General features: G+C 50.3%; 2 protein-coding genes across 4 annotated transcripts in view; both read left to right on the top strand.

Moving 5' to 3' along the window:
* The window catches only part of NPAS2 (neuronal PAS domain protein 2), a 264,189-nt gene extending 237,736 nt beyond the window's left edge, over nucleotides 1-26,453 (top strand). For 2 of the 3 annotated variants that reach the window (XM_074354714.1, XM_074354713.1), the window contains 14 exons: nucleotides 628-746; nucleotides 1,415-1,497; nucleotides 2,237-2,343; nucleotides 4,604-4,751; nucleotides 7,276-7,360; nucleotides 8,710-8,851; nucleotides 9,397-9,497; nucleotides 11,513-11,602; nucleotides 15,208-15,354; nucleotides 19,197-19,400; nucleotides 21,034-21,224; nucleotides 21,567-21,659; nucleotides 24,335-24,509; nucleotides 25,071-26,453. In XM_074354714.1, the coding sequence (XP_074210815.1) occupies nucleotides 628-746; nucleotides 1,415-1,497; nucleotides 2,237-2,343; nucleotides 4,604-4,751; nucleotides 7,276-7,360; nucleotides 8,710-8,851; nucleotides 9,397-9,497; nucleotides 11,513-11,602; nucleotides 15,208-15,354; nucleotides 19,197-19,400; nucleotides 21,034-21,224; nucleotides 21,567-21,659; nucleotides 24,335-24,509; nucleotides 25,071-25,238 (1,853 nt within the window). In that variant the 3' untranslated portion in view covers nucleotides 25,239-26,453. The remainder of the gene's footprint in view (nucleotides 1-627; nucleotides 747-1,414; nucleotides 1,498-2,236; nucleotides 2,344-4,603; nucleotides 4,752-7,275; nucleotides 7,361-8,709; nucleotides 8,852-9,396; nucleotides 9,498-11,512; nucleotides 11,603-15,207; nucleotides 15,355-19,196; nucleotides 19,401-21,033; nucleotides 21,225-21,566; nucleotides 21,660-24,334; nucleotides 24,510-25,070) is intronic. The other variant, XM_074354715.1, reaches the window with a different exon arrangement.
* Nucleotides 1-26,654, top strand: part of RPL31 (ribosomal protein L31) — a 311,150-nt gene that overhangs the window by 276,602 nt on the left and 7,894 nt on the right. The window lies entirely within an intron of this gene.

The raw sequence follows: 26,654 nt of genomic DNA, 5'->3' as shown, positions 1-26,654 counted from the left end.
TGCACGGGACACCATGAGCAGGCTTTGTCACCTGTGCAGCGCCACAGAGCTAGCGAGTTTAGCTCTGGACACTGTGTACCTGTGGGGATCACCCTGAATCCTGAGGCCACAGCCTCAGTAGCCCCAGCCAGGCCCCTGCATCAGCCTGGGCTCGGAGGGGGAGTTTCGGGGCAGGAGCCATCAAATCCCAGGTGTGCCGCTCCAGGGCGGGAGCAGGGGGTGGTCACCGTATTTCGAGACACCACTGCTTTCCCTGAGCTCATGAGCATCAGTAACACCATCTGACTGTGGAACTCACCCTTAAAATGCTGGCTGAAGTGTGTTTCCAGGCCCTTCTGCAGAACAGGGCTGTCTGCTTGTTTTGCAGCAGATTTTTCCCGGCACCGTCATCCAGGTGGCTGCAGGACTAGGGGAAGTGAGAGACAGAGGAGTTCTTACTCGAATTCCAGCTCTGTTTGGCTTTGGGCGAGTTGCTTCACAGCCTGAGGCTCAGTTTGCTCTGTGATGGGATGAGGTAGCACCTTCCTCCCCAGGTTGCCGTGAGAATGACATAGTGCCTGCACACAGACTGGCTCAGGAGGGCCCGGAGGGCTTGGCGCTAACCTGTGTCTCCTCCTCTCCGCCCAGTGCCCAGCCCCTCCTGTAATGGCTTCGACAGCGCCCTTTCCAGGCCTTGCCGAGTGTCTCTGGGAAAAGAGGTCTGCTTCATCGCTACTGTTCGTCTGGCTACACCACAGTTCTTAAAGGCAAGTACCTGGAGAGAATTTATCATGCGGAATGATCACGGCTGAGTCATATTTAGTTATATTCAATTCATCTCCTTTATGGGAAAGCGCAAGATTACAAGGAGGTAGTCACCGACTTTGAAAATGCTAAACGCCTGGTGCCTGGACCATGACAGCCCACGGGCTCTTACCTCTGACTTCGGCTTCCCGCGAGCTGGTTTGTTTGCAGGCAGCATCAATTGCCGTTCAGCCCACAGAGATGCTCTTTGAGAACTCTGTAAACCTCCCTACCCTGCATGCCAACGTGGGTACCACTTGGCAGGCAGAGGTGAGAGGGCTGGTCTGGAGTCTCTCATCTGTGATTGCTTTAACATTGATGGCAGGAGTGTTGACTTAAATTCGTCATTCAGACTCAGATGAAAAGCCATTTTCCACATGTTTACCACACGTCTAGATACTGGGAAGGGAGTGGTGTGACATTTTGGCTCTTAGTTATTTTTCCCCAGCTCGTGAAATAAATTTAGCCTCAGCTAATACTGAAATTAGCCGCAGATGGTGAGTTTCAGTCCAGCACAATTTGGAGACTTGCTCTAAATGATTTTCACTTCTGTCACCGACCATGCATCCTTCAGCAAACCGGGGGTGAGCATCTGGCATCCCAAGCCATCTTTTTTCTCCTTCTGATACAGGAAATGTGCATAGTTGACGAACCTTTAGAGGAATTCACTTCAAGGCACAGCTTGGAATGGAAATTTTTATTTCTGGATCACAGGTTTGTGAAACGAAAAACATTTGCGTTGGGCCCTTCTCGAGTGCTTGTTTGTGTGAGCCAGGTTCTTCTTGAGGGAAGAAAGTCAGAGCCTGGTCCCTTTGAGGAGAAGGGTGCTCTGGCAGTGGGAAAAGTGGTACCCAGCCAAGGGGCAGGAGGGTTCCCTTGACTGCATTTGCCCCATCCGTGGATGTGTTTTGGGTGTGGGTCAGAGCATCTCAGGAGAGCCAGGCTCCACAGCCCCGGACCTCCTTGGGACACCCCCACCCTCTCCCTGACTTGGGACCATCTCCAGCTCCCATCAGGCAGGAGCAGATGTGAGAGGAAACTCTCATCTTATTTCTTTCAACACACTTTTGTCCCTTTAGCCCAGTCTTCTTTGTTTTGTAACATTATTCACAGTTTAAGAATAGAGCTCTCCCCTCCCCACCCTTTAACATTTTTATTACACTTTGCAGCTAGGCTGACCCAATCTCTAGCTGTTCCGCATCACTCGGGAGTGATAACGCTTACAATGATCAGGGCCAGGTTATGGCAAGGGAACCAGTATCTAAATGCCCCCAAATTTGAGCACTTTGGAAAACACAGCCTCTCCTGTTATGACCATTGCAAAATTGTTTTCCTGCCCTTATTCTTGAGAAATGAGGTCCAGGTGGATCGGGAAACTTGCAGACCACACCTTCGGCCGCCACGGCGAGCCCTGGGTGCTGCTTCTCTGAATGACCCCTGTTGGTCTTGGCAGAGCCCCTCCAATCATAGGATACCTGCCTTTTGAAGTTCTGGGAACCTCCGGCTATGACTACTACCACGTCGATGACCTGGAGCTCCTGGCCAGGTGCCACCAGCACTGTGAGTACCACGACCGCCCCAGTGGAAGGGCCCCGGCCCTCTCCATGGGGCCTGACGTCAGGGATCGTAGGTTCCAGAAGTCAGCGTATCACTTGGTTTCTTCTGAGGCAGAGGACTTCGTCTTCTCTGAGATGATCTAGGAGTCGGTGGAGGTCCTTGACTGGATTCTCCCACTTTTTTTTTTCATTTTTCAAATTGAAGTATAGTGATTTACAGTGTTTCTGGTGCCAATTCCCCCATGTTTTGCTTTTACCCGGAGCTGACTTTGCTCTGCCTCCTCCACCCCAGCATCTCCCCAGCCGCCCTCAGATGGGCAAGCTATTTGCTCTCGTTTATGAAACAAAGGTGACACTGCTAGGTTTTTTGTTTTGTTTTTGGTGGTTTTGGGGTTTTTTTTTAACTTTTTTTATTGAGTTATAGTCATTTTACAATGTTGTGTCAAATTCCAGTGTAGAGCATAATTTTTCAGTTATACATGAACATACATATATTCATTGTCACTTTGTGTCTTTTGTTCTTGTTTTTGTCTTCTGAGTTATGCAGTACATTTCAGAGACAACACACCGAATTCACCTAACTGTCCTCTAGTCAGCAGACGTGTAGCGGTCACAGGGCACAGATACCGAGCTAGGCTGAGACATAAACATGACCTGCATCTCCTTGCTGCCCTGCAGGAGCAAGGTTTGATGGAAAGACACAAACGGGGACTTTATCAGATGTTGATGCCTTGCAGGGATGTGCACGGGGTATTGAGGGGCTCAGAGAAGGGTCCTTCACCCAACTGGGGTGGGGGGGCCGGGGAAGGCTCTCAGCCACAGAAGAGGGGACACGCCGGCAAAGGTGTGGCAGGTGGGACTCGTGGTCCTGGCAGGGAGAGAACCACAAGCACGTCCGGGTTCTCACTTTGCAAGAGGAGTCAAGAATTATCCACTGAAAGCCGTATTTTTGGTGCCAGGTTCTACCTGAGGAACATCTGTGGTAACATTGACCTGTGGATCCTGACGTGTGGTTTGACCACCAGCACTGTGCTTTGATGGATACCCCGTGGTAGAACCCACTATAACCTTGTCTCCTCCCTGTAGACACAGGAACAGCTTGAGTTCCATCAGGGTCCGCCTTTAGGTTTAAAGGCTGATCTTTAAAACGTTAACCCCTTGCTCCTCAAAGGCTGTCTTTGAGCAGCAGCACGAGGGTCATGAGGAGTAGGCTAGACGTGTAGACCCTCCGCCCCCGCCCCCCACCCCAAGCCTACAGAATCAGAGCATCCATTTTAACAGGGCCCCCTAGTGCTCCGGGGGCCCAGGAGATGTGAGAAGCATGGCTGCTTCAAGCCTCTGGCTGTTTCTGACTCTTCTGACGGAGAAAAGCCACCGTGGTTGTAAAGCTACCTTCATGGTCTGCAAGACTCAACGCCTGTACCTGGGCAGGACATTCTCCCTCTGCGAGCCCCGCCCTGACTCACGGGCCACGCCCCCTGACTCACGGGCCACGCCCCACTCGCGTATCACACTCTCCAAGTCAGTGCCTCCTTTTGTCGCTTGGGTTTCCTAGTTAGGATTCCTCTTGATCGTTTCCATAAAGAGGAGCTGAATACCAGGCATGGAGGCACTGAAACCCAACTGTTCTTCCTTGGACGTGTGGTCCAGCTTTCTGCCCTGCCGCTTAAACCAGCAGCATCCACGTGTGCCGGGCACCCCCAGAGAAGCCCACAACAGACGTAACTGTCAGGGGTCCATGCAGCCCTGCGCAGTGGGGTCCAGGATAGAAGGCACCTGTAGCCGACTCTCTATTTAGAACCTCTATTTAGAGGATGGATGGCCAACTGGTGGCCACACGATCCACCCAGAGGCTGCTGGCTGGCAGCTCTATTTTGGGTCCAGTTCTCCCCTTGACGCCTGGCAGTGTCTCCTGCGCTGGGCTCCCGCAGCTCCAAAGACAGCTCCACCTGCAGCAGGAAGACGGCACCAGGAAAGCTGGGGCCTCTTTTTAATTAAACTCCAGTTGGAGACTCTGCCCTGTTTAAGGGTCTCTTAAGCTTCTGATCACTTGGGAAAGCAGGCAGGTCCCTTCTCCGTGGTTTCAGAATTCATCACCGTTGACCGTGATCTTGAGAGTCCCTTAAAATCCATCACCACGGGGGACATAACCCATGTGTGGCATTGTCTCTTTGAAAGCTTGTGTTTTTAACAGTGACTTTGGGGGAAAAATATCATTTTTGTCTTAACCTTTGTTATATGCAGACTCCATCTTCTGTTAACAGTGATGCAGTTTGGCAAAGGGAAGTCGTGTTGCTACCGGTTTCTGACCAAAGGCCAGCAGTGGATTTGGCTGCAGACCCATTACTACATCACCTACCACCAGTGGAACTCCAAGCCCGAGTTTATCGTGTGCACACACTCGGTGGTCAGGTGCGGGCCGGGGACTGGGCGGGCGGGCCAGGCCCCTGGCAGCTGGGTCAGCGCCCAGCAGCCTCAGGGGTCCCATTTCTGAGGACCGAACCCCGGGCTTGAATTCTGTGCTGTGGAGTAAACAGGATGATCCGCAGAGGTCAGCTGCCTCCCAGGTCCACACCCAGCCCTGTTCTCCCAGGGCTGAGACTTCCTCCCTGTGTCCCGTCCTCCCTTCTGAAAGCCTCATTGAGCACTTCCAGGCCGCCCGGATGTTACTTAGTAAGTTACAGCTTCAGTGACCTACTTACATGTTCTCCCCCCATCTCCATCCATCCCCCAGTCTTCCCTTGTTGCTATTTTGAGAAAAAAAATTAAAAAGTTGCCTCTAAATAACTCTAAGACATAGTTCCCTTTCTTTCAAACACTTTAAAAACCCCCACTGGCAACTGAAACCGGGTTGGTCCAAGAGCCAGGCTGCCTGTGGGAGAGGGTTCCTGGCGGTTCCTGTGGCCCCGGGGCGCCCCCAGCCCAGTGTGGGTGAGCAGGGCTTCCGAGGGAGGCAGCACGCTGCGCATTTCAGAGATGCTGCCAGTGTAGGGTCACCGTTCCCAAAGTAAAGGAGAATTGTCATTCATTTGTTTTTTTTCCCCAACTACAAAAATTTTTAAGAACATAAATCAGTTTTTTGGGGGAGTTTATTAACTAATTGTTGATTTACAATGTTGTGTTCGTTTCTGGTATACAGCATCATGATTCAGTTATATGTAGTATATGTATACTTTTCATGTTCTTTTTCATTATAGATTATTACAGGGTATTGAATATAGTTCCTTGTGCTATATACATCAGGGCCTTGTTGTTTATCTGTTTTATATACAGTAGTGTGTATCTGCTAATCCCCAACTCCTAATTTATCCCTCTGCCTGACACTTTCCCCTCTGGTAACCGTAAGTTTGTTTTCTATGTCTGTGAGTCTTTCTGTTTTGTAAATAAGTTCATTTGTGTCATTTTTTTAGATTCCACATATGAGTGACACCATATGTTATCTTTCTTTCTCTGTCTTATTTCACTTAGTATGATAATCTCCAGGTCCAGCCATGTTGCTGCAAATGGCATGATTTCATTCTTTTTTATGGCTGAGTAGTATTCATATATATGTGTGTGTATATATACATACACACACACATATATATATACACGCACACACACACACACACCCCACATCTTCTTTATCCAGTCATCTGTTGATAGATATTTAGGTTGCTTCCACATCTTGGCTGTTGTAATAAAACATTTTTGAACTGGTTGAGAGCAGAACATTTGAGGAAAGCCAGAAAAGAAAGTTAGAATGACTGCGTTTTCTATGTGTCCACAACAGATAGATGGAGAGACACAGACACGTCGTGCTGCATTGTATGCGTGTGCATAAGACATACATGACTGACAGGTGGATAATGGGCAGGCAGGTGGGTGGGTGGGGAGACAGATGGACAGGTACGAGCCATTCACACATGCATGTATTTAGTCAACAAGCCAAGCCCTCTTCTCTAGTTAGCGGGGAAAGAGGAGACATTCGAAATGCTAGTCTTTCCTGGCCAGGGACTGACCGCGGAGCTGCATGCCCACCCACAGGGACCTGAGCCTGGCCAGCCCGCCCCTGGGCACTCCACCCCCACCTCCCAAACCCAGGACGGAGATTCTCAGAGGAAGTGGGGCGTGACCTAGTGAGTAAATGAAGTAACAGGCATTCTGGACCCAAGAGCCACCACCCATGCCCAAGGGCTCTCACGCATCCTGCATCTCCACGCATGAGCCACAGCCAGGGCTGGGTCCCTCAGCTGTGACCACGTGGAATGACTTACACATGCTCTTCGAAAAGTGCATCCACAGACTCATCGGCAGTCTGGGTCTGGCTAGTTCTAGGTGTGGTCGGGAGAAAACTTCCTTAAGTTTTGTTGTCTGTAATCGTAGTCTGGAATTACTAAGACCGTTTTGTGTCACTTCCCCATGCGCTCAGTCCACTGAGTCCATTTTAAGAAAAGTTTCAAGTTACTTGAAGGCTGAGGCTCATCTGATAGACGAAAATATGTTTTTAAAGACAGTTATGTTTGCGGGGGAGGGTACAGCTCAGTGGTAGAGCACATGCTTAGCACGCATGAGGCCCTGGGTTCAATCCCCAGTCCCTCCACTAAGAAATAAATAAATAAACCTAATTACCCGCCCCCTAAATAAGTAAATAAATAAAGACAGTTATGTTTGGAGGTTTCAGGGTGGGGAGTGGGTAGACATAAGTAAAGGAAAAGGGAGTCCAAACATCCTGGCAGGGAAAATACTCTGAATATCCCATTCGGTGTCATTCCAGTGGAATTCAGGCACAGAGAGAAACTCCATCTTTAAACAAGTAACAGGGCTGATTTTCTTGGCGGTGGCTGTTCTGGGAGGGGGTCTTATGAAGGGACCCTCGACATATCACACAAGCCCCCTTGGCTGTTGTGGTCCAGGAACGCCACCTCCAGCGGTGCTCTCTTGGTTTCCTGATCAGTTACGCGGAGGTCCGGGTGGAGAGGAGACAGGAGCTGGCCCTGGAGGACCCACCGCTGGAGGCCGTCCACCCTTCAGCCCTCAAGGTATTCTGATCCCCACCAGAGGATAAGGGCAAAGTTTGGCCAAGAAGACTCTTCCATGAGTGGTGATCGTAAAGATAATAATACAAAAAAAACGGCAGATCCTATGTACTGAGCGCTCTCTCTGTTCCCTGAACCATTCAATGTGATTTTTGGGCACCCGCTTAATTACCCCTCGGGACGTCCTTGTGAGGCAGGCAGTATAGTATCATGGTCCTTCTTCAGATGAGACACAGGGCACAGAGGATGTAGCTAACGTACCCAGGGCCACCGAGGCTGGGGACACCCAGAGCTGGGCAAGAAACAGCATCTGGATTCAAAGCCCTGGTTGGCGACTTTCCAGCCTCATGAGCGTGGCTGTACAGGCAGACCTCGGAGATGCTGTGAGTTCGGTTCCAGATCATCACAGCAAAGCAAGTATCACAACGAAGTGACTATCGCAATAAATCGAGTCACACAAATTTTTTGGTTTCCCGGTGCATATTAAAGTTATGTTCATATTATACTGTAGTCTGTTAAGTGTGCAAGAGCATTACGTTTTTTAAAAATGCATGTGCCTTAATTTACAAGTACTTTATTGCCAAAAGATGCTAACCATCATCTGACAATGCAGGGTTGATGCAAACCTTGTTTGTAAAAAAAAATAAATAAATCACACTCTCCGAGAAGTGTGGTAAGGTGAAACATGAGGTCTGCCTGTAGTAAGTCCACGTGGCGTCTCCCCACAGATGCAAAGCTGGGGGCTATTCCATCGTCTCGTTGAGGTGGGGATTGTCTGAGTGCCCTGTCTTCTTTGCCTAAGCCCTGTTGCTCTGCCTCTGGACGAGCATCCCACAGGCACACTGCTCCTCGCACACCCTCTGTGGTGTCAGTGGCAGGGTGTACTTTCCATTTCTGTGTCTGGGGGTCTAAGTTGACAGTTTTTTAAGCTACAGAAGAAAGAACTGAAGGATTACTCCCCTGAGCCACGCTCCTACCTAGCTCAGAAGGATGGCGAGGTTCCTGGCATCCACTGGGCTGCTAGGGCAGGCTGGTCTCTGTCCCCTGGGGGTCTTAAACCCCTGTTTTAAGGAAACAATAAAATGCCAAGTCAATTATGAAAATCTAAAAAATTTAAACTACAAGGTGAGAAAGTGTAATCAATTCCACTCAGAGGCTACAAGCCTCTCAAAGATGCTAGGTTACATATTTGTGTAAATGTTCTGCCCGAACGTGTTTAGAATTCTCTCTGAAGTTGCAGGATTTCTCTCCATACCCTCCAAAGCTTTCTACGTATTTAGAGGACAACTCAGTGTTGCCACGCTTTTCATGATGAAACATGGACTCTGTGTGTGTGTGTGTGTGTGTTTCAGGACAAGAGCTCCAGCCTGGACCCTCAGCAGAACTTCAGTGCACTCGACATGGGCACCTCGGGCCTTAACACCAGTCACTCACCATCCGCGTCCTCAAGAAGTTCCCACAAATCCTCCCACACAGCCATGTCCGAGCCTGCCTGTGAGTATGACTCCGCGGGAGGGAGAGGATGGGCACCTGGCAGGCGAGGCAGTGGTGGGTGTATATAAAGTCCCACGGTGGGGGGCCGTGCCTGAGGATGAGCAGGGCAGTCTGGGCTGTGAAGCAGAGGTTGCCATCCTGTCCCCACGTCTGCCTTTTCTCCCACTGCTCCCTGCTGCCCACCTCTCCACCCTCCAGTTCCTCCGCTGCCACACGAAGTCCACATCAAGCAGACGACACACTTGATGCCCCATCAGATCTCTTGGCCGCACTTTAGTGGCTCTGGTGAGGTGCGCGATCAGGCAGGTGGTTGAACCAAGTGATGGGTCTTGGGGATGCTCTGTGGTCATTCACCTGTTCCCAGATGAGGTTGGAGGCTGGCAGGATGTCTGGGGCTCTCGAATCCACCTCCATCCCTGCTGGGCTTCCTTTATCAGATTCCAGCCAAGCCCTTGTTTCATGCACACTGTTGTTACTATTCCTCACTTTGGATAAGAAATCTAAGGATGTGCGGGTCCGGAAGGTGACGGGTTCCTCTCTTACAGCCAATCCAAGCAAGCTGCGGGCAGAGGCCAGCACCACGGCTTTGCCAAGATCAGCCCAAGAACTCCCCGTGCCGGGACTCAGCCAGGCAGCCACGATGCCGGTATGTGTGAGGCCCCAGGGACAGCATGTGGCATCTTCCCAGAGAACCCACTGCACTTGGTGTGGGTGGCGGCTGGGGTGGAAGCTAGGTAGTTTAATTGGCAACCAATCTGAAAATTTGTATTCCAAAATTAACATGGATGTGTATCCACAGAATGCAAGATCCAAAGGAGTTTTAAAGATAAAGCTCAAAACTGCAGCCCTGGGGTCACCCCCAACTCCCTCGAGACTGTGGGTGTACGTGATTAGAATTCTTATGTTTTGGACCCCCTTTCACTCCAGTCGAAGTGTTTGAGAGGCTTGATGTCAACAAAAATGTCCCTCTGCGAATATCAGGCAATGTCCCTGTTACATGCCAGCCCTCTTAGAAACACGCCGGCTGTCCGCAGAATCCCTGATCACAGCACTCCTGTTACCCACTCCATGTAACAAGCCACGCCAAACTCAGTCGTACAAAGCAACAACCGTTTTTCATGTTCACGGACTCCAGGTCAGACATTCAGAAAGGGCACAGCGGGCTGTGTTGGGGGTGGCTCCTGCCTGGAAGGTGAGGGCTGCGAGGTCCACGTCCCAGGTATGTCGGCATTTCCTCATCCAGCACCTGGGCTGGGCCGGCTGAGAACACCCTCTGTTGACTGGCGTGGCCGCGCCATGCCGTTCGTTTCTCCCGCACAACGACTGGGTTCCAAGAGGAAACGTCTGGAGAGGAAGCTTTCTAGGAGAGGCAGGCAGAAGCTGCATGGCTTTTGATGACCTTGCCTTGGAAGTCCCACAGGGTCACCTCCGCCACACCTCTCAGTCAAAGCAGTCACAAGCTCACCCGTAGAGAGGGACACAGACCTCGTTCTCTGTGGGAGACGTGTCCAAAAATTTTAGGGGCCACATCCAGGTAATTGCCAAGTACCTCCTCTCCATCCCTCACTGGTATCTGGGAGATGGGAGGGAAAGTGTCCCCATCCTTCTTGCTGTCACCTCAGAAGTTACTCACACCCTGCTGAAAAGCTTGGGCAACACGTCTTATTTTCCGATAGAACCTGACAGAGGCCACTTTCTCTGACTCCAGCCACCTTTAGACGTGCTTGTAAGCTCGGACGGCCGTTCTCCCGATGCTGACTGTCCAGTCCAACTCCTTCCGCCTGTTGGTGGCACAGGTCTTCTGACCTGGCTGTGGAGGGAAACAAAATTGGGGGAACCAAACCCCTTCCCCTGGATTTCTCCCTCAAAACAAGGTTTCCCGGGGCTTCGGCTCCCGACGTCATCCTGGGGACAGCTTCTCATCCAGACTGCTTTTCGTAGTCCCTCAGGCCTGGGGCAGTTCGGGGAGAACTTCAGAAGAATCTTTTTGCTTTTCTTCTAAAGAGCATCGTGAAGCCGAGGGTTGCATTTCTTCTTTCTACACATGGTCCCCCCGCCACCAATCCCCGGCCCCCCTGCCCACCTGCATGATCAGGGAACAAGGTCTGGGACTCAGCTGAGCCTCCAGGACACTCTCTGCCAGATCCCAGGCAGAGTCTGGGGAAACCACAGCGATGGTCACTGGCTGAGTGAGTCAGGGACAGAGACGTGCATGGCACCTCTGTCCATCTGTGTTAGAGCTGAGCAGGAAGACCTCGCAAAGCCACCACTGGTTATTAGTTCCCATTCTCACTGCTCGACAACACCCCTAAGAATTTATCGATTTGGGAGAAGAGGCACCAAATCTGCCAAGAATGGAGCCGAGGACAGGAAGTGGGGGAGGGTGGGGCAGAGCTGTCCCACTCCGCAGAGCGCACTGCACCCTGAGTGCCACCAGGACCCTGCACCCTCCACCGGTTGGCTCTGACTCTGTACCTGGCCAGGGCAGCAGCGCGCCAGCTACCTTTTCCAGGGAACCATACCTTCCAGGAGTGAGCAATCCACTCCTGGGCAGAGGGCCTTCTGGGAGCCAGAGAACCAGCCGGCTGAGAGACAGTGCCCTGGACCTCTGTCCCAGCCCAGAAGCTGCATCTGTTCTCAAAGCCCCTATCTCTTCCCCAGGCTCCCCTGCCGGCCCCTTCGTCCTGTGACCTGGCACAGCAGCTCCTGCCTCAGACCATTTTGCAGAGCCCACCTGCCCCCATGACACACGTGAGTCTGGGACTCGGGGGAAGGGAAACCTGGGGCAGCGCTTCCCCAAGACAGGATGTTGGCGTCCCCTGGAGGGCACTGGTGCCAATATGCAGGTTCCAGACCGAGGCCCCCAGACGGGGACTGCTTCTCCCCACGTGCAGGGGCAGGGGGTATCAAGCTGTGGATGTCACCCCTACACCTGTCCTCTCTGCCGTCCCCACCTGAATACATCCTCCCACTTCCCTTCTCGGTGTCTGTTTCTCAGTCCTTTTGACAGTCTTTGTTCCTCTCTCTGCCATTCTCCTGTGTTCATCTCATTTCTCACGAGTCCTAATAGGCTGTGATATTTTAGAAAAGGTCTGGTTTAGGCCTAATGTCTCGGAAAGACCCTGCAAGGGTCTAAAAGCTGGGAATCCAGTACTGTAAATATCATGGTTTTTTTTTAAGGATCAGGGCTTTGGTGAGTAATTCTTTCCTTGTTTCAACAACATTCAGCCAGTTACTGTCTGGGTCAGCCAGTGAGTGAGTGTGAGGACTGCAGAGAGAGTGCCCTCACTTTTGGACTCAGGTTTCAAGGAAGAGATGGGTATATAAACAGAGAAACCACCCTGGCAGGGTGCGTGTTTTTATAGAACCAGTAAGAAAATATTCTGCCTATGGAAATCCAGAATGACTTCCTGGAGGTGACAGCTGAGCTGGGCCTGGAGGAATGGGTAGGAGGTTGCCAGATGGAGAGGTGGGGAGCAGCAGGGAAGAGGGATCTGGGTATGTGCTTCAGCAGGGAGTTTTGAAAACTTCTGACAAGTCGAGGCCTGGCCAGTGGCTGAATGAAATAGTGGCCAGTCTGTGGTCACATAGAGCAGTTGAGCTGACTGGCCAGAGCTCTGATATCAGTTCCTTTATGGGATATTGAACTTTGCCCCCTCTCTGGCCACCAGGGGCAGTTCACCAACAGGTGCCACTCTTGCCAAAGTGTGGACTTCTGTCTTGGTACAAATTCTGTCACCTCTGATGAAAACTCTTGGAAAACACATCCCATTAACAACGACCTCGCGTTAATAAGAAAGACACAGGCTAGCACGTGCTTCTTGATAGAGTTAGGATTGAGTAAGGATACAAAAGCTATCCATCCAGAGTCGATTAATTAAAATAATCTATATTTACCCTCATTAGAAAAAAAAAAAAGAAGAAGAAGAATTTTTTTTTTCTCTCCAAATTTCCAGGGCAGTTTTGGCATGAAATGAATAACTTCTTCAATCCAAGGCACGTGAATTAAGAATTCCTTCAACTTTCGGGTCTTGCCTAGCAAAGAATTTCTTTGCTTTATACTAAGTCATGCTGTGATTATGGCCCTTTTGGATTTTTCATTTATTGAACCTCATTTTAATTAGCAGTAACAGTTCTTGGCCCATTAGGCATACTATACTTACTGATAACCATATTCTTTAAGACCTTCTTGTGTAACGCTGGCCTTTCAAATCAGACAGTTTGTTTCATACCTACTCCTGTGAAATGATGAGAATCTACAGTTTTCTCTCTTTCTTCTCACCAAGGTTATTCCCGTAGCATCCTGCCAAAGAAAGGGGGGAAAAATAAAATCTGACATCTGGGGTATACCTGGTGGCTCTGCTTCCTGGTGTGTTGAGGTAAAACTCTTCATCAAAAAGGCCTTGATTAAGAATACAGAGACCAAATGTGGGGGACCTGGAATGCTTTGAGAAAACCAGAATAATACTAGAAGTCACCAACACTTACGAAGCGCGACGCTGGCCCCTTGCTGACCGCCCAGCCCCATCGCTGTTCCCCTTGGGAGCCAGTGGGCAGCCCAGCGCATCCTGTCCTGGACGTGGACGTCGTAGCTTGAACATTTCCTGACTTTGTAGAACCCGCCACAGAAACTTCTGGGTTCTGTTATTATAATTTAATACCTGATAGAGCTATTTTCTCTCAATCAAATTCTCTCTCAAAATCCCAGCTGAGTGCTTTGATTCGGGAGATCCTGACTGAGACCTCTGTGATGCAAACTGGTATAGCGCAGGTATTTCTAAGCTCGTGTTTAGCAGCAGAAATTTTAAATGAAGTCTGATGTCAAAGCCGCTCTGATCGGGGTGGAATTTGGAGGGGCAGGGAGGTGCTGCTCACAAACCTCTTGGCGTCACCCACCTCCTGAGATACTTGGTTCGTGTTGTGGCCCCACCGCCACCCAACCACGGCCCGGGAGCGAGTCACAGCCTCTCTGAGTCGCGCGTCCCGCCTCTGCGGGCCTGGGGCGGTGACTGCCGAGTGTGGATGGGTCCCCACAGGCGGCTGCATCTGCCCCTGTGGTTCTCACTGGTGCTGCTGCTGCTTTTGCTGCTCCAAAAATGCCATCAGCTATTCCATCCTCCAGTTTATCCTGTCTGTTTTCTAAACTCTCCCAGTCTCCCTGCATTTCCATGGATGGGAGGTCACAGGGCAGAGGGAAAGAGACCATCTCTGGAAGTGTTTGCAAAAGACAAGGGGCAAGAACCAGTCTAGGGAGATTGTTGGAATAGAGAGGGAGGGAGTGCAGGTTAAGTCACTGTTTTAAAAAAAAAGAGAGAGAGGGAGGGAGGAGGATGAGGGGGAGGAGAAAAGAGCAAAAATCCCAGTCCAGCCAACTTCCTTTCCTCAATAAACGGGAGTCATCAACAGTCCCCCAAATTGCCCAGAGCAAGAGTGCCAGCCTTACCTCCCCTCTCATGCTCCCCACTCGCCACACGTTTCCTGCCAGAAAAGTCCCTTGGCGAGTTAGACAGGTGACCCAGGGCAGAGATCACCTGGGAGACTGTCCTAAAGCCAGCCTCCACCCTGCGTCCAAGGAAGGCGTTACGTGGTGGAAGGAAGGGACTCGTGTGCTCCAGTGCACAACAGATATCGGTGCCCCTCATGCAGGTCACCTCTGCCAGCATTACCCTTGGGGCAAGTGTTAGCTGAGTACTGGTCTTCTTAGTTCTTTTTTGTACAGATTTCCAAGTCCATAGCCGCAAATGCGCCTGGGGGAGAGTGTAGGATAGTTGATAAGGGTTCTGCAGTCCCAGGAGGGTTTAGAATACATTTAATTTAAGCTTGTTTGTGAATTGTTCCAGAAGAGCCCTGCTTGCCAGGAGCAGATTTAGGATAATGATAGCATCCAAAATCCCATGTGAAGCTGTCACATGCAAATTGTCATGCCCTAGATGAGAGGGAAAAATAGGGAGGGGGGGCTCTCTGATACCCTGCTTTTGATATTCCTCTCCAAAGCCATGTGTCCATCTACGTCTAACCAAATTTGGAATATCAGTTGGTAAGCACTGCACTGCTTACAAAATCATGTCCCGATTCTGTGGCCTTCCCAGACTACAGTGCAATTAATTAGACCTGCAGATTCCCGTGGGCCTGAGTAAAGCTCACACGGGGACCCCAGGGACACCCAGCTCTCATCCAGAGCCCCTGCTCCCTGGCAAGCTCCCAGCAGTGGGTCACTCATTAGGGAAGCTGAAAATGGTGGGTAAGGGACCGGAAATGAAAGCGGGCAGGGCGGCTCAGAACAGCAGCAACATCTGTCTGCAAGGCTGAAATAACTCTCTCACCTGCTTATGTTTTTTGACCACCCCCCCTTCAAGTTTTCAGCACAGCTCAGCATGTTCCAGACCATCAAAGACCAGCTGGAGCAGCGGACCCGGATCCTGCAAGCCAACATCCGGTGGCAGCAGGAAGAACTCCACAAGATCCAGGAGCAGCTCTGCCTGGTCCAGGACTCCAACGTCCAGGTGATGCCCCCTCCCGGGCCAGTGGCCCCCAGGCTCTGTCCTCCCCGTCACTCTCTGTCTCTCTGATGTGTCCTCATCCATCCTTTCAGGGCAGGCAGGACTTCCTCCAGAGTCTCTCTGTGCTGCCTTACTGAGCCCTGCCTACTAAACATGTCGGAACCTCCACCAATGAAGTGCGAGGAGTGAATCCCACCTCCCCCATCCGCAGCTCCAGGCCAAATGTGAAATTCGCATGACATCCTCTTCCCTCACCCCTCACTTTGTTGGGCACGTGTTTCCTGTATCACCTGCTCCTTCATTCATGTGTCTGGTCGCCCTGCACTGACCCCAGCCTCCCTCCTATGGGGTTATAAGCTCCCCGGCACCTGAACACCTAGCCCAGGATGCTGACAGCGAGAGGGAAGCAGCTCTGCTCTTTCCTCTCCTCCAAAGCATGCTTGGAGGGAGGAGGGAGATGTGGGAAATGATATGTGCACCCTGAACCTCCCGGGGGTGGTGGAGGAGCTGGGGCTGGAGGTCGGCACCCTGGCAACTCCAGGCCACCCCCCACTGCAACATACCCATTTCAGCACTCTGCGTGCGGACAGCAGCAGGTTTTAACATGACCCCCACCCCCAGATGTCACTTCTTTGAATCCTTTAGAGAGATTCTTTTTGGAGGACTTTATATATTATATAAAATATTTATATATCTATCTTTCAAGGATAAATTACTTTTACCAAGTTTTGCTTAAATCAGTCCAGGACAATTTTTCTTCCAAAGGGTGTTTTTTTGACCCAGTCTTTGATGGTAAATGTAGCCAACCTTGGAGTTCACCCTGAGAGTGGTTAACATTCCAATCCCCTGCAGGGGAGACACGCAGCCCTGAGCCCTGAACAAAGATGGTGTGGGGGTGTTGGGTGCCCTGGAGCCGGCCATCCAGCCTCCCTAGGCCCCCACAGGTGCTCCTGGTGGGCTTTCCAGGCGCTCACGCCCTGCAGAGCCCTCTCAGTGGGGTCCCTCCCCTCCCTTAAGGTGGACGAGCCCAGCCAGGCCACCACACCTCCCGCCAGCCTCACAGGTGCACCTGCGCGGTGCCGCTGGGACCATCCCGGCCATGCCCACAGCCTGCGCTCCCCCTTAGCCTTAGCGACACCCCCAAACTGCCGAGGAAGAAGAGGGCAGCGTTTATGTGGAAAGACTTGGAGTCATCAAGGTGGCAGTCCCTTGTTACTTATTCTTTCCCAGTGGTAATATTTTCTCACTGATCCAGGGTCCGGTCGGGGGAACTCCTGACTCCAATTACTTGAATGGAATTTTTATACTAACAGGAAGGGGGAATTGAGCCAGAAACTGCTAAAAGCAAGGTAGGCGGCTGAACATCCTCCTCAGAGCCCGGTCTTCTCTATTTTCAACATTAAAGCAGAATTAAAACAACAGGGACATGAGGCTATCTCTTTCACTCTTTGGCGTGAAGGGTTATTAATTCTCTCTCTCGTGACAGTGCATTTTGTTAACCCCCAAGTCTAGTGCCTGAGTTTTGTAAGGGACGGCACGGGAACGAGGCCTCCAGTGCGGTCCTCCCCTGTTTTCATCCCTGTGACCTTATCTTTGCAGTGGAATTTTCCAAAGAACGTGGAGATCCACAGATAGTCACATTGGAGAATGACCCCTCAAGGAGTCTTTCTTCGTGCGTTTTTGCAAGTTTAAGGATTGAAAGAAATACATTCTAAAATGATTAGGCCATCACTTCTCGGCCTTTTGGCTAAGATCAAGTGTAAAATGATTAGGCCAAATGTGATGTTTGAAAAAACATTTGTGATTCAAGCATGAAGAATAAGCAAGTAAAAATTACTCCACTCAGCCCCCCCACAAAAAGTAGGGGAGATGGATTAAATGAGAAGACTGAAATGTGGGTAATTGCTGAAGCCTACGCAGGTTTCACAGATTATACAATGTCTGTTTTGTGTGCTTCTGAAATGCTCTGTAATAACAAGCATGTGTGAAGCTGAGCGTATAAGAATCATGAAAAACCACGCATGAGTATAGAGTTGTTGGTTCTGGAAAATTAAGAAGTGTTGTTTTCTCTGATGACTTTTTCTTTCTTTTTTTTTTTAAACTCTTAAAAAACCTTTTTTAAAATTATTTAATTTTGGCGGAGGGGGGGTAATTAGGCTTATTTATTTTTAGAGGAGGTGCTGGGGATTGAACCCAGGACCTTGTGCATGCTAAGCATGCGCTCTACCACTGAGCTACACCCTCCCCCCTCACGTGCACTTTTTCCACTTGAATTAATGAACTGTTTTTCTCATGCTTTCTAGAAAACTGATCCCAGAGCCCTGTTAAGTCATCTTCTTAAGCCCTACAATTTTACGTTACTGTTGCCAAAGCAGAGACGTGGATGTGCAGGACAGCACATCCCCTGCCCCCAAAGTCCTTTATCCCCACTTCAGTATAGCCTTTCCTACCTGCTCCATTGACCGACTGACTGGGAGCTTTCACTGAGACTATGTGTGCCTGAGATGCTTGCTATGTATATTTTTTTTCCCAAAAAATATTGGGTTATAAGAAAGAGGTTCTCAGGGTGTTGTGTTTGCACCCAGATGCAGTCATAAAGCTGTCACACCCTGCAGTCCATGGGAGGCTGCCTCTTCATTTATTTTTGCAAGCATCCACGCCCTCTGCTGGTAACTCAGAGAAATACCTAGAAGAACACCTGCGGCAATGGCAAACGCTATTGATTGGTTCTTTCATCCATCTTTCTCTCCATCCATTCACCCACCCACCTACCCACCCATCCTTCCACCCTTCCCTCCATCCATCTACCCACCCATCTGTCCACCCACCCATCCATCCCATCCACCCATCCTTCCATCCATCCACCCATCTGGCAGACACCCGTTATGTACAAGGCACTTGGTTAGGCACTGTGAAGATGCAGAGATAAACAGGGCATGTTTCTACCCTCAGAGAGCATACATCCATGGGACAGAGTAGCAGACCAAGCAGTGTCTGACATATCACGAGGGGAAAGTTTCCCTTCATTGAGCAAAAGCTTCATTTATGTGTTTATTCACTCATGTATTTACCCATTCATTCATTCATTCATTTCTCAGATAGTTTTTATATGCCCAGAGAGGCCAGAGAGCAAAAATCTCCCTTTTTTCATTTTAAGCATTATTGTTACTACCTAACACGTGTTGAGCACTTAGTGTTATATCTCAGCATAAGCCCCATTTAATCCTTGATAAGGTATGGCTGCTAATGTCACTGTTTTATTAGTGAGGAAACTACGGCTTTGAGAAGTTATGATGATTGCCCGAGGTCATACCACTAGGATGTGGTGGGGCTGGAATCTGAACTAAAGTGTGTCTGATTTCAGCTAGGTTTTACTGACTGTCATAAACAAAGGTTGCATTTATTTGAACTCTAATCAGAAGGTAAATTGTATCCTACCAGAAAAATAAATGTTATTTAGTTTGAGTAATGATTTTTTTGCAAAAGTGCAAATTACACTAGGAGCCATAAACAGGTCAGCCCAGGCTGAACCAGCACATCAAGGCACATATAGACGGTCCGGGTCTCAGCACCTTCCACACCATGAGACCTCAGGCGCCAGACCAGAAGCTTCTTGAGGGTGGGGTCGGTGTCTCTCCGACCTCCTGCCCCTCTCAGGGCCTGGCCCTGTGCTGGCAGCATCTCTGGGGCTCAGAGTCCCCATGTCATGTGCATGAACCTTCCTAGGCAGGTTAGAGTGAGAAAGCCGACCTCTTGCTATGGATGGACGGGGCGTACAAGAGAAGGTACAGACCTGGGAAGGCACCGTGATCCTAGCCTTAGAGGCATTCCTCTTCTGTTCCCAGATGTTTCTGCAGCAGCCAGCTGTGTCCCTGAGCTTCAGCGGCGCCCAGCGGCCAGAGGCTCAGCGGCAGCTCCAGCAGAGGCCGGGCCCAGGCCCCCAGCCCCAGCTCGCGGCCAGCCCTCAGCTTCCAGGGCAGATGGCCTCTGCCCAGGTCACAAGCCAGCACTTGCTCAGAGAATCCAGTGTGATATCAACCCAGGTAAAGGTGCTTATCGCCAGACTCAGTTGTCGCCTCCAGCAGACCTGTCTTCATGAATTGGAGACCCCTCAGGGCCAGATGATGTGATGAGGGGAGGGGATCCTTTCTTTATGTCACTTCAAAGCCCCAAGTTCTATTGCTTTTCTTCTTTTATCCATATGTGAAAATACCTGAAAGGCATCATGCAGCTGAAACCTTCAGCTTTGATCCTGAGCTGAGCTGGAGGTGGACTTGGCCATCCCAGACACTCACGCTCACAGCATTATGTCCCCACATTTGAGTCCTCAGTCCCCATCACTGACTCCTGGTTTTAACAATTATCAGCATAAGAACATGCTTACCCACTTCTGTTCATTGTCCCTTTCCCCAGGGTCACCAAGCTCCTCCTGGTCCCCCAGATTCCCTGTCCAGCCCTTCCCTCATAGCCGTTACCACTTACTCCAAGCCAGCAGTGACCCTATGGTCTGACAGGGTCATCTGCCCGTCAATGGCACTTGAATCCAATGCAGTTGAGAAGTCCTGAGACCCCACTTCTGGACAATCACAGACTGGAAGTCTAGATGCAGCCTCTTCTGAAGCCCCTTATATTCACATGCATAATCATAGATTCAGTAATATCCACTGGTCTCCTGTTACTCCCCAGCCCCCAGGGGAGCACAGATGGATAAGCACTGTCCTTGGCCCCAAGAAGCTTCTAGTCTAGCAGGGGCTGTAACAGATAACATGCAATAAAATGTGGAGAAGTCCGTATGTAAGAGAATTTACCCGTCATCACCCAGATTTAAGGGTTTGACTTTAAAATGCAAGCCTTTTGGGTCTCAAGGTCAATAGGAAAATTATTGGAGGAGACTAGCCAAGAACATTTTGGAAAAGAAAAAGCTGAGGAAGGATTTACACTCTCTGTGTTGAAAGAGTTTGTAAAAGCTCTGAGAATTAAAACGAGGTGGTGCCATCGAGTGAATGGAGTCAGTGAAACAGAGTGGAAAACCCAAAAAGCAAAAGCAAATATAGGGGGAGGGTATAGCTCAGTGGCAGAGTGCATGCCTAGCATGAGGTCCTGGGTTCAATCCCCAGTACCTCCATTGAAAATAATAATACATAAAATAAATAAAAATAAATATTCGTCCCCCCCCAAAAAAACAAAGATGAAATAAGGACTTTTAAAAAAGAAGCAAATATAAGCCTATTCACTTATGATTTCTGACGCTGGGGGAGGGCTGGAGTTTCCAGTGGGCCAAGGCAGTATCTGAGCAAAGAACTGAGCAGATGAGAGAATAGTACCAGGGGGAAAAGCATTCCACTTAGAGTAAGTGCAAAGGCCCTGAGGCAGGAGTAGGCCTGGTGAGTTAGAGAGACAGCAGGGAGATCCACCTGTCAGGAGTGGAATTTGTGAAGACGAAAGAAGTTCTGTTCAATGCACATTTGCCTGGCACTGCCCTACCCCCAGGGGATTTACAGAAGCCTTGAGATGCTTACAATCCAAAGGGAAAGACAGTCACAAGATCAAAATAACTCAGTCAACAGCCAGTGGGTCCGAAGTTAGTGAGAAGGCCAAGACGGGTAAAAGAAAGAGGTTCCGAAGAGGGGACAGCCGAGTTGAGTCAAAGGTTTACCTTTCTTGTTCCAATGGTTGCCGCAGGGTCCGAAGCCAATGAGGAGCTCGCAGATGGTGCAGGGAAGCGGCCCCGCAGGGACCAGCCTGACGCCCCCCTTCAGCAGCGCCACCGCCACGCTCCCGCCAGCTCTGAGCCTGACCACGCCTGCTTCCGCCTCCCAGGACGCCAGCCAGTGCCAGCCTAGCCCGGACTTCAGCCACGACCGGCAGCTCAGGTCTGGAGACTGTCCTCGTTGAACAGATAACCGAGCCGTCGTCTTAACACCGTTCAGCTTGGCTCTCCACTCTGCTGTAGGTGGAGGCAGAGTTCAGACCCTTAGACTCCAAAGTGTCTGCAGCTGATCTCACCTAACGCAGCAGCAGGAGAGGGCCGGGGTCCTGGTGGCCGGAGGACGTGGCCTGGTGCATTCAGGGCCCTCTGAGAACAGGGCAGGTCCCATGGGGATTAGGGTCAGCCAGAAAGGGCTCAGCCAGCTGGGCAGGGGCTGCCGTCAGCCGGCAGGTCTGCAGCCGTGGTACTGATCCAAGTTTCCCATGTTCTCTTCCTCCGCTCAAAGGCTACTGCTGAGTCAGCCCATCCAGCCCATGATGCCGGGGTCCTGTGACGCGAGGCAGCCCTCAGAGGCCGGCAGGACTGGACGGCCAGTCAAGTAGGTGGCCCGGGGGGCAGAGGGGAGGCAGAGTGCCACACTGAGTGGTCTCAGGCAGCAGGACCTGCTTGGACCAATGGCGCACCTGTGAGCCTGGCACTGTAGGCAGGGTCCGAGTGTGCCCACACCCTTTGAAAGGACTCCTCTTAGCTTTTCTTTCTCCATTTCTCATGGAAGAAGAGAAAGCTCTGTGTCAGCATCCCATGCTTAGGACAGGACCCGAGGGAAGCAATTCATTACATCCCAAGTTTGTCACCATCTTCTGATGTCACTGGGGATATCCCAGGTCAGTGGAGTCTTGTCCCCCTCCCTGAGGACCCTCCCACAGTCCAGGTGACCAGCAGATGCTGGCAGATTCCACAGACACACTGAACTCGCCTGCTCTGCGGTTCTGAATTCTAGTATTTTCTTTTTTTTTCTTTTACTTTCTTTTTTGTTTTCCTTTTTTTCTTTCTTTCTTTTTTTTTTCTTTTCTTTTCTTTTTCTTTTTTTTCTTTTCTTTTTCTTTTTTTTTAATGGAGGTACGAGGGACTGAACCCAGGACCCCGTGCGTGTGAAGCACATGCTTTACCACTGAGCTACACCCTCCCCACCTGCTCTGTGGTTCTGGTGCTTTGCCTGTGGCTCTGACACTCTGGGATGTGGGGCCTTCCCGCCTCCCAGACACACCCCCTTCTCTCCTCTCGCGACTCTTCACCTTCAACCCGCAGGTGAAGAAGCAGCTTGGCTTAGCTGTTTAATTACTAGTGACAAAGGTTACTGGAGACATGGGAGTGAATACATGAAAAGCTACTGGAAAATACTTTCTAGCCCTCTGTGATGAAGCAGACATCGTTTTCCCGTTTTCACTGGTTCACATTGTGTCAGAAGTTCACGGACAGTGTAGCTAATGAGGCCTGGGTGCCTCGTGCAGAGGGCTCACAGCCCTCCCACCCCGGGGCTGTCCCCTTCCTCCTTCAGCCAGTAATAATAGTAACCGGGCATGGTTCCTGAGCATCTCTGAGAGTCAGGGTCTGTACCTACATCGGTGAAAATCCTATGATTTTGAGGGGGGCGCTGTGCATTGTGGGAAACCACCGTTAAATTCTGAGGCTACTCAATCAAGCGAGGGGTGGGTGGGGGAGTGGGAGGGGTGTTGGTCTGGGTTTTAGACTGTTCTAAGTGATCCAAATAAGTGGAAACAAAGAATCTTGTTACATCACTTTCCAGAGATGCTTAAAATGCAGTGAACTAGGCAAAAATGGAAATTCTTTCCTCTGCGAACTCTAAATTGCTATTTTCGGTCAATCTGTCTCCCCACCATCTCTTCCAGACATGACCTAACCCTCCATCTTCCAGGGTGTGTCAGACCCTGTCTCCCACATACACAGAGGCCCCGTCAGGGGAATTCTGGAATCCCCCAGTGCCTGTTACAAATGACCCAAATAGAGATAAAACATTTCTAAAAAGTATGGACTTCTCTGTAGTGTCTTTAAATATCTGTTTCTGGTCTGTGTTCCTCTAGAGCTTCCCCAAATGGCCTTTCTCTGCCCCTTGTTATTGGACCGTTACCACCAACTACTCTTTCTTTTAAAAAAAAAAATTATTGTGGTAGACTATACGTGACATAAAATTTGCCATTTTAACTACTTTGAAGTGTATGGTTCGGTGGCACTAGATACATTCACATCGTTGTGCAACCATCACCACTGTCCATCTCCAGAACTTTTTCATCTCAGACTGTCCCCGTTAAACACTAATTCCCTGTTCCCTCTGCCCCCAGCCCCTGGCAACCACGCTTCTACTTTCTGTCTCTCTGAATTTGACTCCTCTAGGGAATCTCATCTAAGTGGAATCATACAGTATCTGTATGTTGTGACTGGCTTATTTCACCCAGTATAAGGTTCACCCACAATGTAGCCTGTGTCAGAATTTCCTTCCTTTCTAAGGCTGCATAATATTCCACTGTGTGTATAGATTGCATTTTGTTTATCCATCATCCATCGACAGACACTTGGGTTGCTTACACTTTTTGGCTGTTGTAAATAATTTGCCCATTATCATGGATGTATAAATACCTGTTTTAGTCTCTTCTTTTACCTCTTTGGGGCATGTACCCAGAATTGGAATTGCTGGATCGTATGGTAATGCTGAGTTTAATTCTTTTGAGGAGCCCCCATCCTGTTTTGCACAGCGGCTGTACCATTTTACATTCCCACCAACGGTGCACAAGAGTTCCAGTTTCTCCACATCCTCACCAGCACTTGTTACATTCTGGGGTTTCCGTAAGAGCGTTGTCATGGGTGTAAAGTGTTCCTCCTTTTGCTTGATTTCCGTTTCCCTCATCTAGTGATGCTGAGCATCGCTTGCTGTGCTTCTTGGCCATTTGTATCTTTTCTTTACAGAAATGTCAGTTCGAGCCCTTTGCCCATGTCTGACTCAGGTTGTTTGAATTAGTTGTGGTTGCTGAGTTGTAGGAATTGTAATTATATTCTGGATAGCAGTCCCTTAGTGGAGATATGATTTGCAAATACTTTGCAGGCAGCCTTTTCACGGCACGAACAGTGTCCTCTGATGCACAGCAGTGTTTCATTGTGGTGAAGTCTAGACAGTTTTTCCTTCTGTTGCCCGTGCTGTTGGTGTCATGTCAATAGCTCATTGATAAGGGTCTGCTTTCTTCTTCCACTTGGAACCAGATATGCACAGAGCCAGGCTGTGTTTCAGAACCCCGACGTGCACACCACCAGCAGCAGCGCCTCGACCCCCGTCCTGCTGATGAGGCAGGCCGTGCTTCACCCCACCTTCCCCACCTCCCAGCCGTCGCCCCTGAAGCCCGCCCAGGCCCAGCAGCAGCCGCCGCACTTCCTGCAGGTGGGCGCGGGCCCGCGGGCGGGGAGGGGGAGGCAGGGCCAGCCCCCGGCCCCGGCCTGACTGCGCATGCTCCCCGGCCCGCAACCGGGTTCCAGCCTTCGGGATCGAAATAAGCCCCAGACAGACTCTCATTTGAATCTTTCTAGTTTCTAAAGTTTCGAATGCTCCAAGTTTATAAAGTCTATGTATATATAGTGTGAGTAATGTCTCATATGGTGTGTGCTATGGAACCTGTGGCCTCAGGTTCCAACATCCAAAAACATGCAGGCTGCCTGGAGATCGCGTGCATGTGTTCGGAAAACCGCTTCCCGCAGCCTAGTCCCCACCCGCTTGGCGAGGAGGAACCCCTAGTGCAGGCCGAGAGCTGGGCTTCAGAATCACACCCACCTGGCAGAGCCTCAGCTGCCTCCCCCTGCCCCTCCACAAGGCCCTCCCCAGACCCCCGTCCCTGGTGGAGGATGGTCCTTTAATCTGCGCACACCTGCATCAGCGCCCCAGCCGTTCAGGTGAGGAGTGGCTGAAGCGCAGAACCTCCACGGGAGCCCTCTCCTTTCCCTCCAGGTGCAGGCGCCAACCTCTCTGCACAGCGAACAGCAGGACTCGCTCCTCCTCTCCACCTACTCGCAACAGCCGGGGACCCTGGGCTACCAGCCGCCCCCGCCCGCGCGCCCTCCCCGAAGGGTCAGCAGCCTGTCTGAGTCCTCAGGCCTCCAGCAGCCACCCCGGTAGTGTCAGTCGGGTCACATCAGCTTTAACCAATGGACGGACGAGGGGGAGGTGGCCACGGAGTTGGGAGAGGAGTTGAAAGGACAGCCTGGGCTTTTGTGCAAACCGCGTGCATTTCAGAGCTCCGGGACGGTGACCGTCTCCAGGCACAGCGGCCGGTAAGTGGGGAGTGATCAGGAGCACTGGCCGTGTCTCCCTTGGCCCTGGCTTCGCGGCCACACTACAGCCATAGCTGGACGGGACCCGAGTGCCCCGTGGGAGCGCGTGACCCGGTTCCCCTTAGCGGTGGCGCGTCTCCTGCGTCCGCCGCGAGCGCGCTGGTCCAGCCTCTGTGGCCCGTCCGCGCGTGCTCGTCGGCCTTCACTCTCTTCATCCTCTTTCCTTTGCGTTCGAGAAGCACTGGGTCAGAGATCAGTTGAAGGGAGAGAGTAGAGAGGATTTTCCATTATTTTTAAATGATTGTTTTTGTTTTAATTTGCACAGCTGCACAAAGAGATAACTTAGGCACTTTCCATTTTTAAAACTAAGAAGGTCTCAGGACTTCATTTGGAGACCCTAGTAACGAAAACAGCTCACCAGATAGCAAAGCTGGTCTGTTAACTAGGCTGCAGCCCCACCCCCTCCGACTAAACCCCAGTGGAATGAGGCTCTTCACCCCACACTGTTCTGGTGATTTTTGCCCCCTGAATATGACACTGGACTGTTTCCTGTTTACTTCGGTGATTGCAACTACAAAGGCGGACTCAGAGCAAAGCACAATCACGCAGCCGACGTTCCCGAATTCTGTTGAGGACTCAAGGACAGTAAAGGGGGGAGATTTTTAGAGCCAGACAGGTCTGTGGATTCGGCAGGTCCCCCGAGAGCACCCACCACGTGCTGGCCCTTTGAGTGAGAATGCTGCATCTTTCTACATATCTTTCTTGATAAGACCGAGGATTGGATTTTCCTTTTCAAAATGCACTTTGCTTCTTTTGTATGTTTTGTTATGTTGAGATGTTTCTAAAGAAAAGATTTTATGTAATTATAAGATGAAGTGTAGTGACCTGTACAGCTGTTGTAATAATGACCTATTTCTATATAAAATAAAAATTGTATGGATTATGTGTAAATTATTTTGTATCTGAGACACCCATTCCTTTCCCAAATATAAAAGTACAAAAGTTTTCTTGTGTATTTCTGTGAGTGGACATTTTGTAATAAATTAACAAATTTGTACGATTTCTTCTGGAGGTAATTTCTGTCCCTTGTTATATACACATACACACAGCTTTTCATCAGTAAACTTTTTTGTTTAAATTCCAAGACGTTTCTAAGGATAATCAAAGACATGGAAAAGGTGGAGCAAGCAACCTTTTGGTGGTTTGAACTGCACCATGTACATCAGCCTATTGGGTTTCCTGCCAGAAAAAAACCAATGGT

This window comes from Camelus bactrianus, chromosome 28 (genome assembly GCF_048773025.1).
Source record: "Camelus bactrianus isolate YW-2024 breed Bactrian camel chromosome 28, ASM4877302v1, whole genome shotgun sequence".
NCBI classification, from domain to species: domain Eukaryota; kingdom Metazoa; phylum Chordata; class Mammalia; order Artiodactyla; family Camelidae; genus Camelus; species Camelus bactrianus.
The sequence above is the reverse complement of the archived record's forward strand: the minus strand, read 5'-3'. Positions and strand labels throughout refer to the sequence as shown.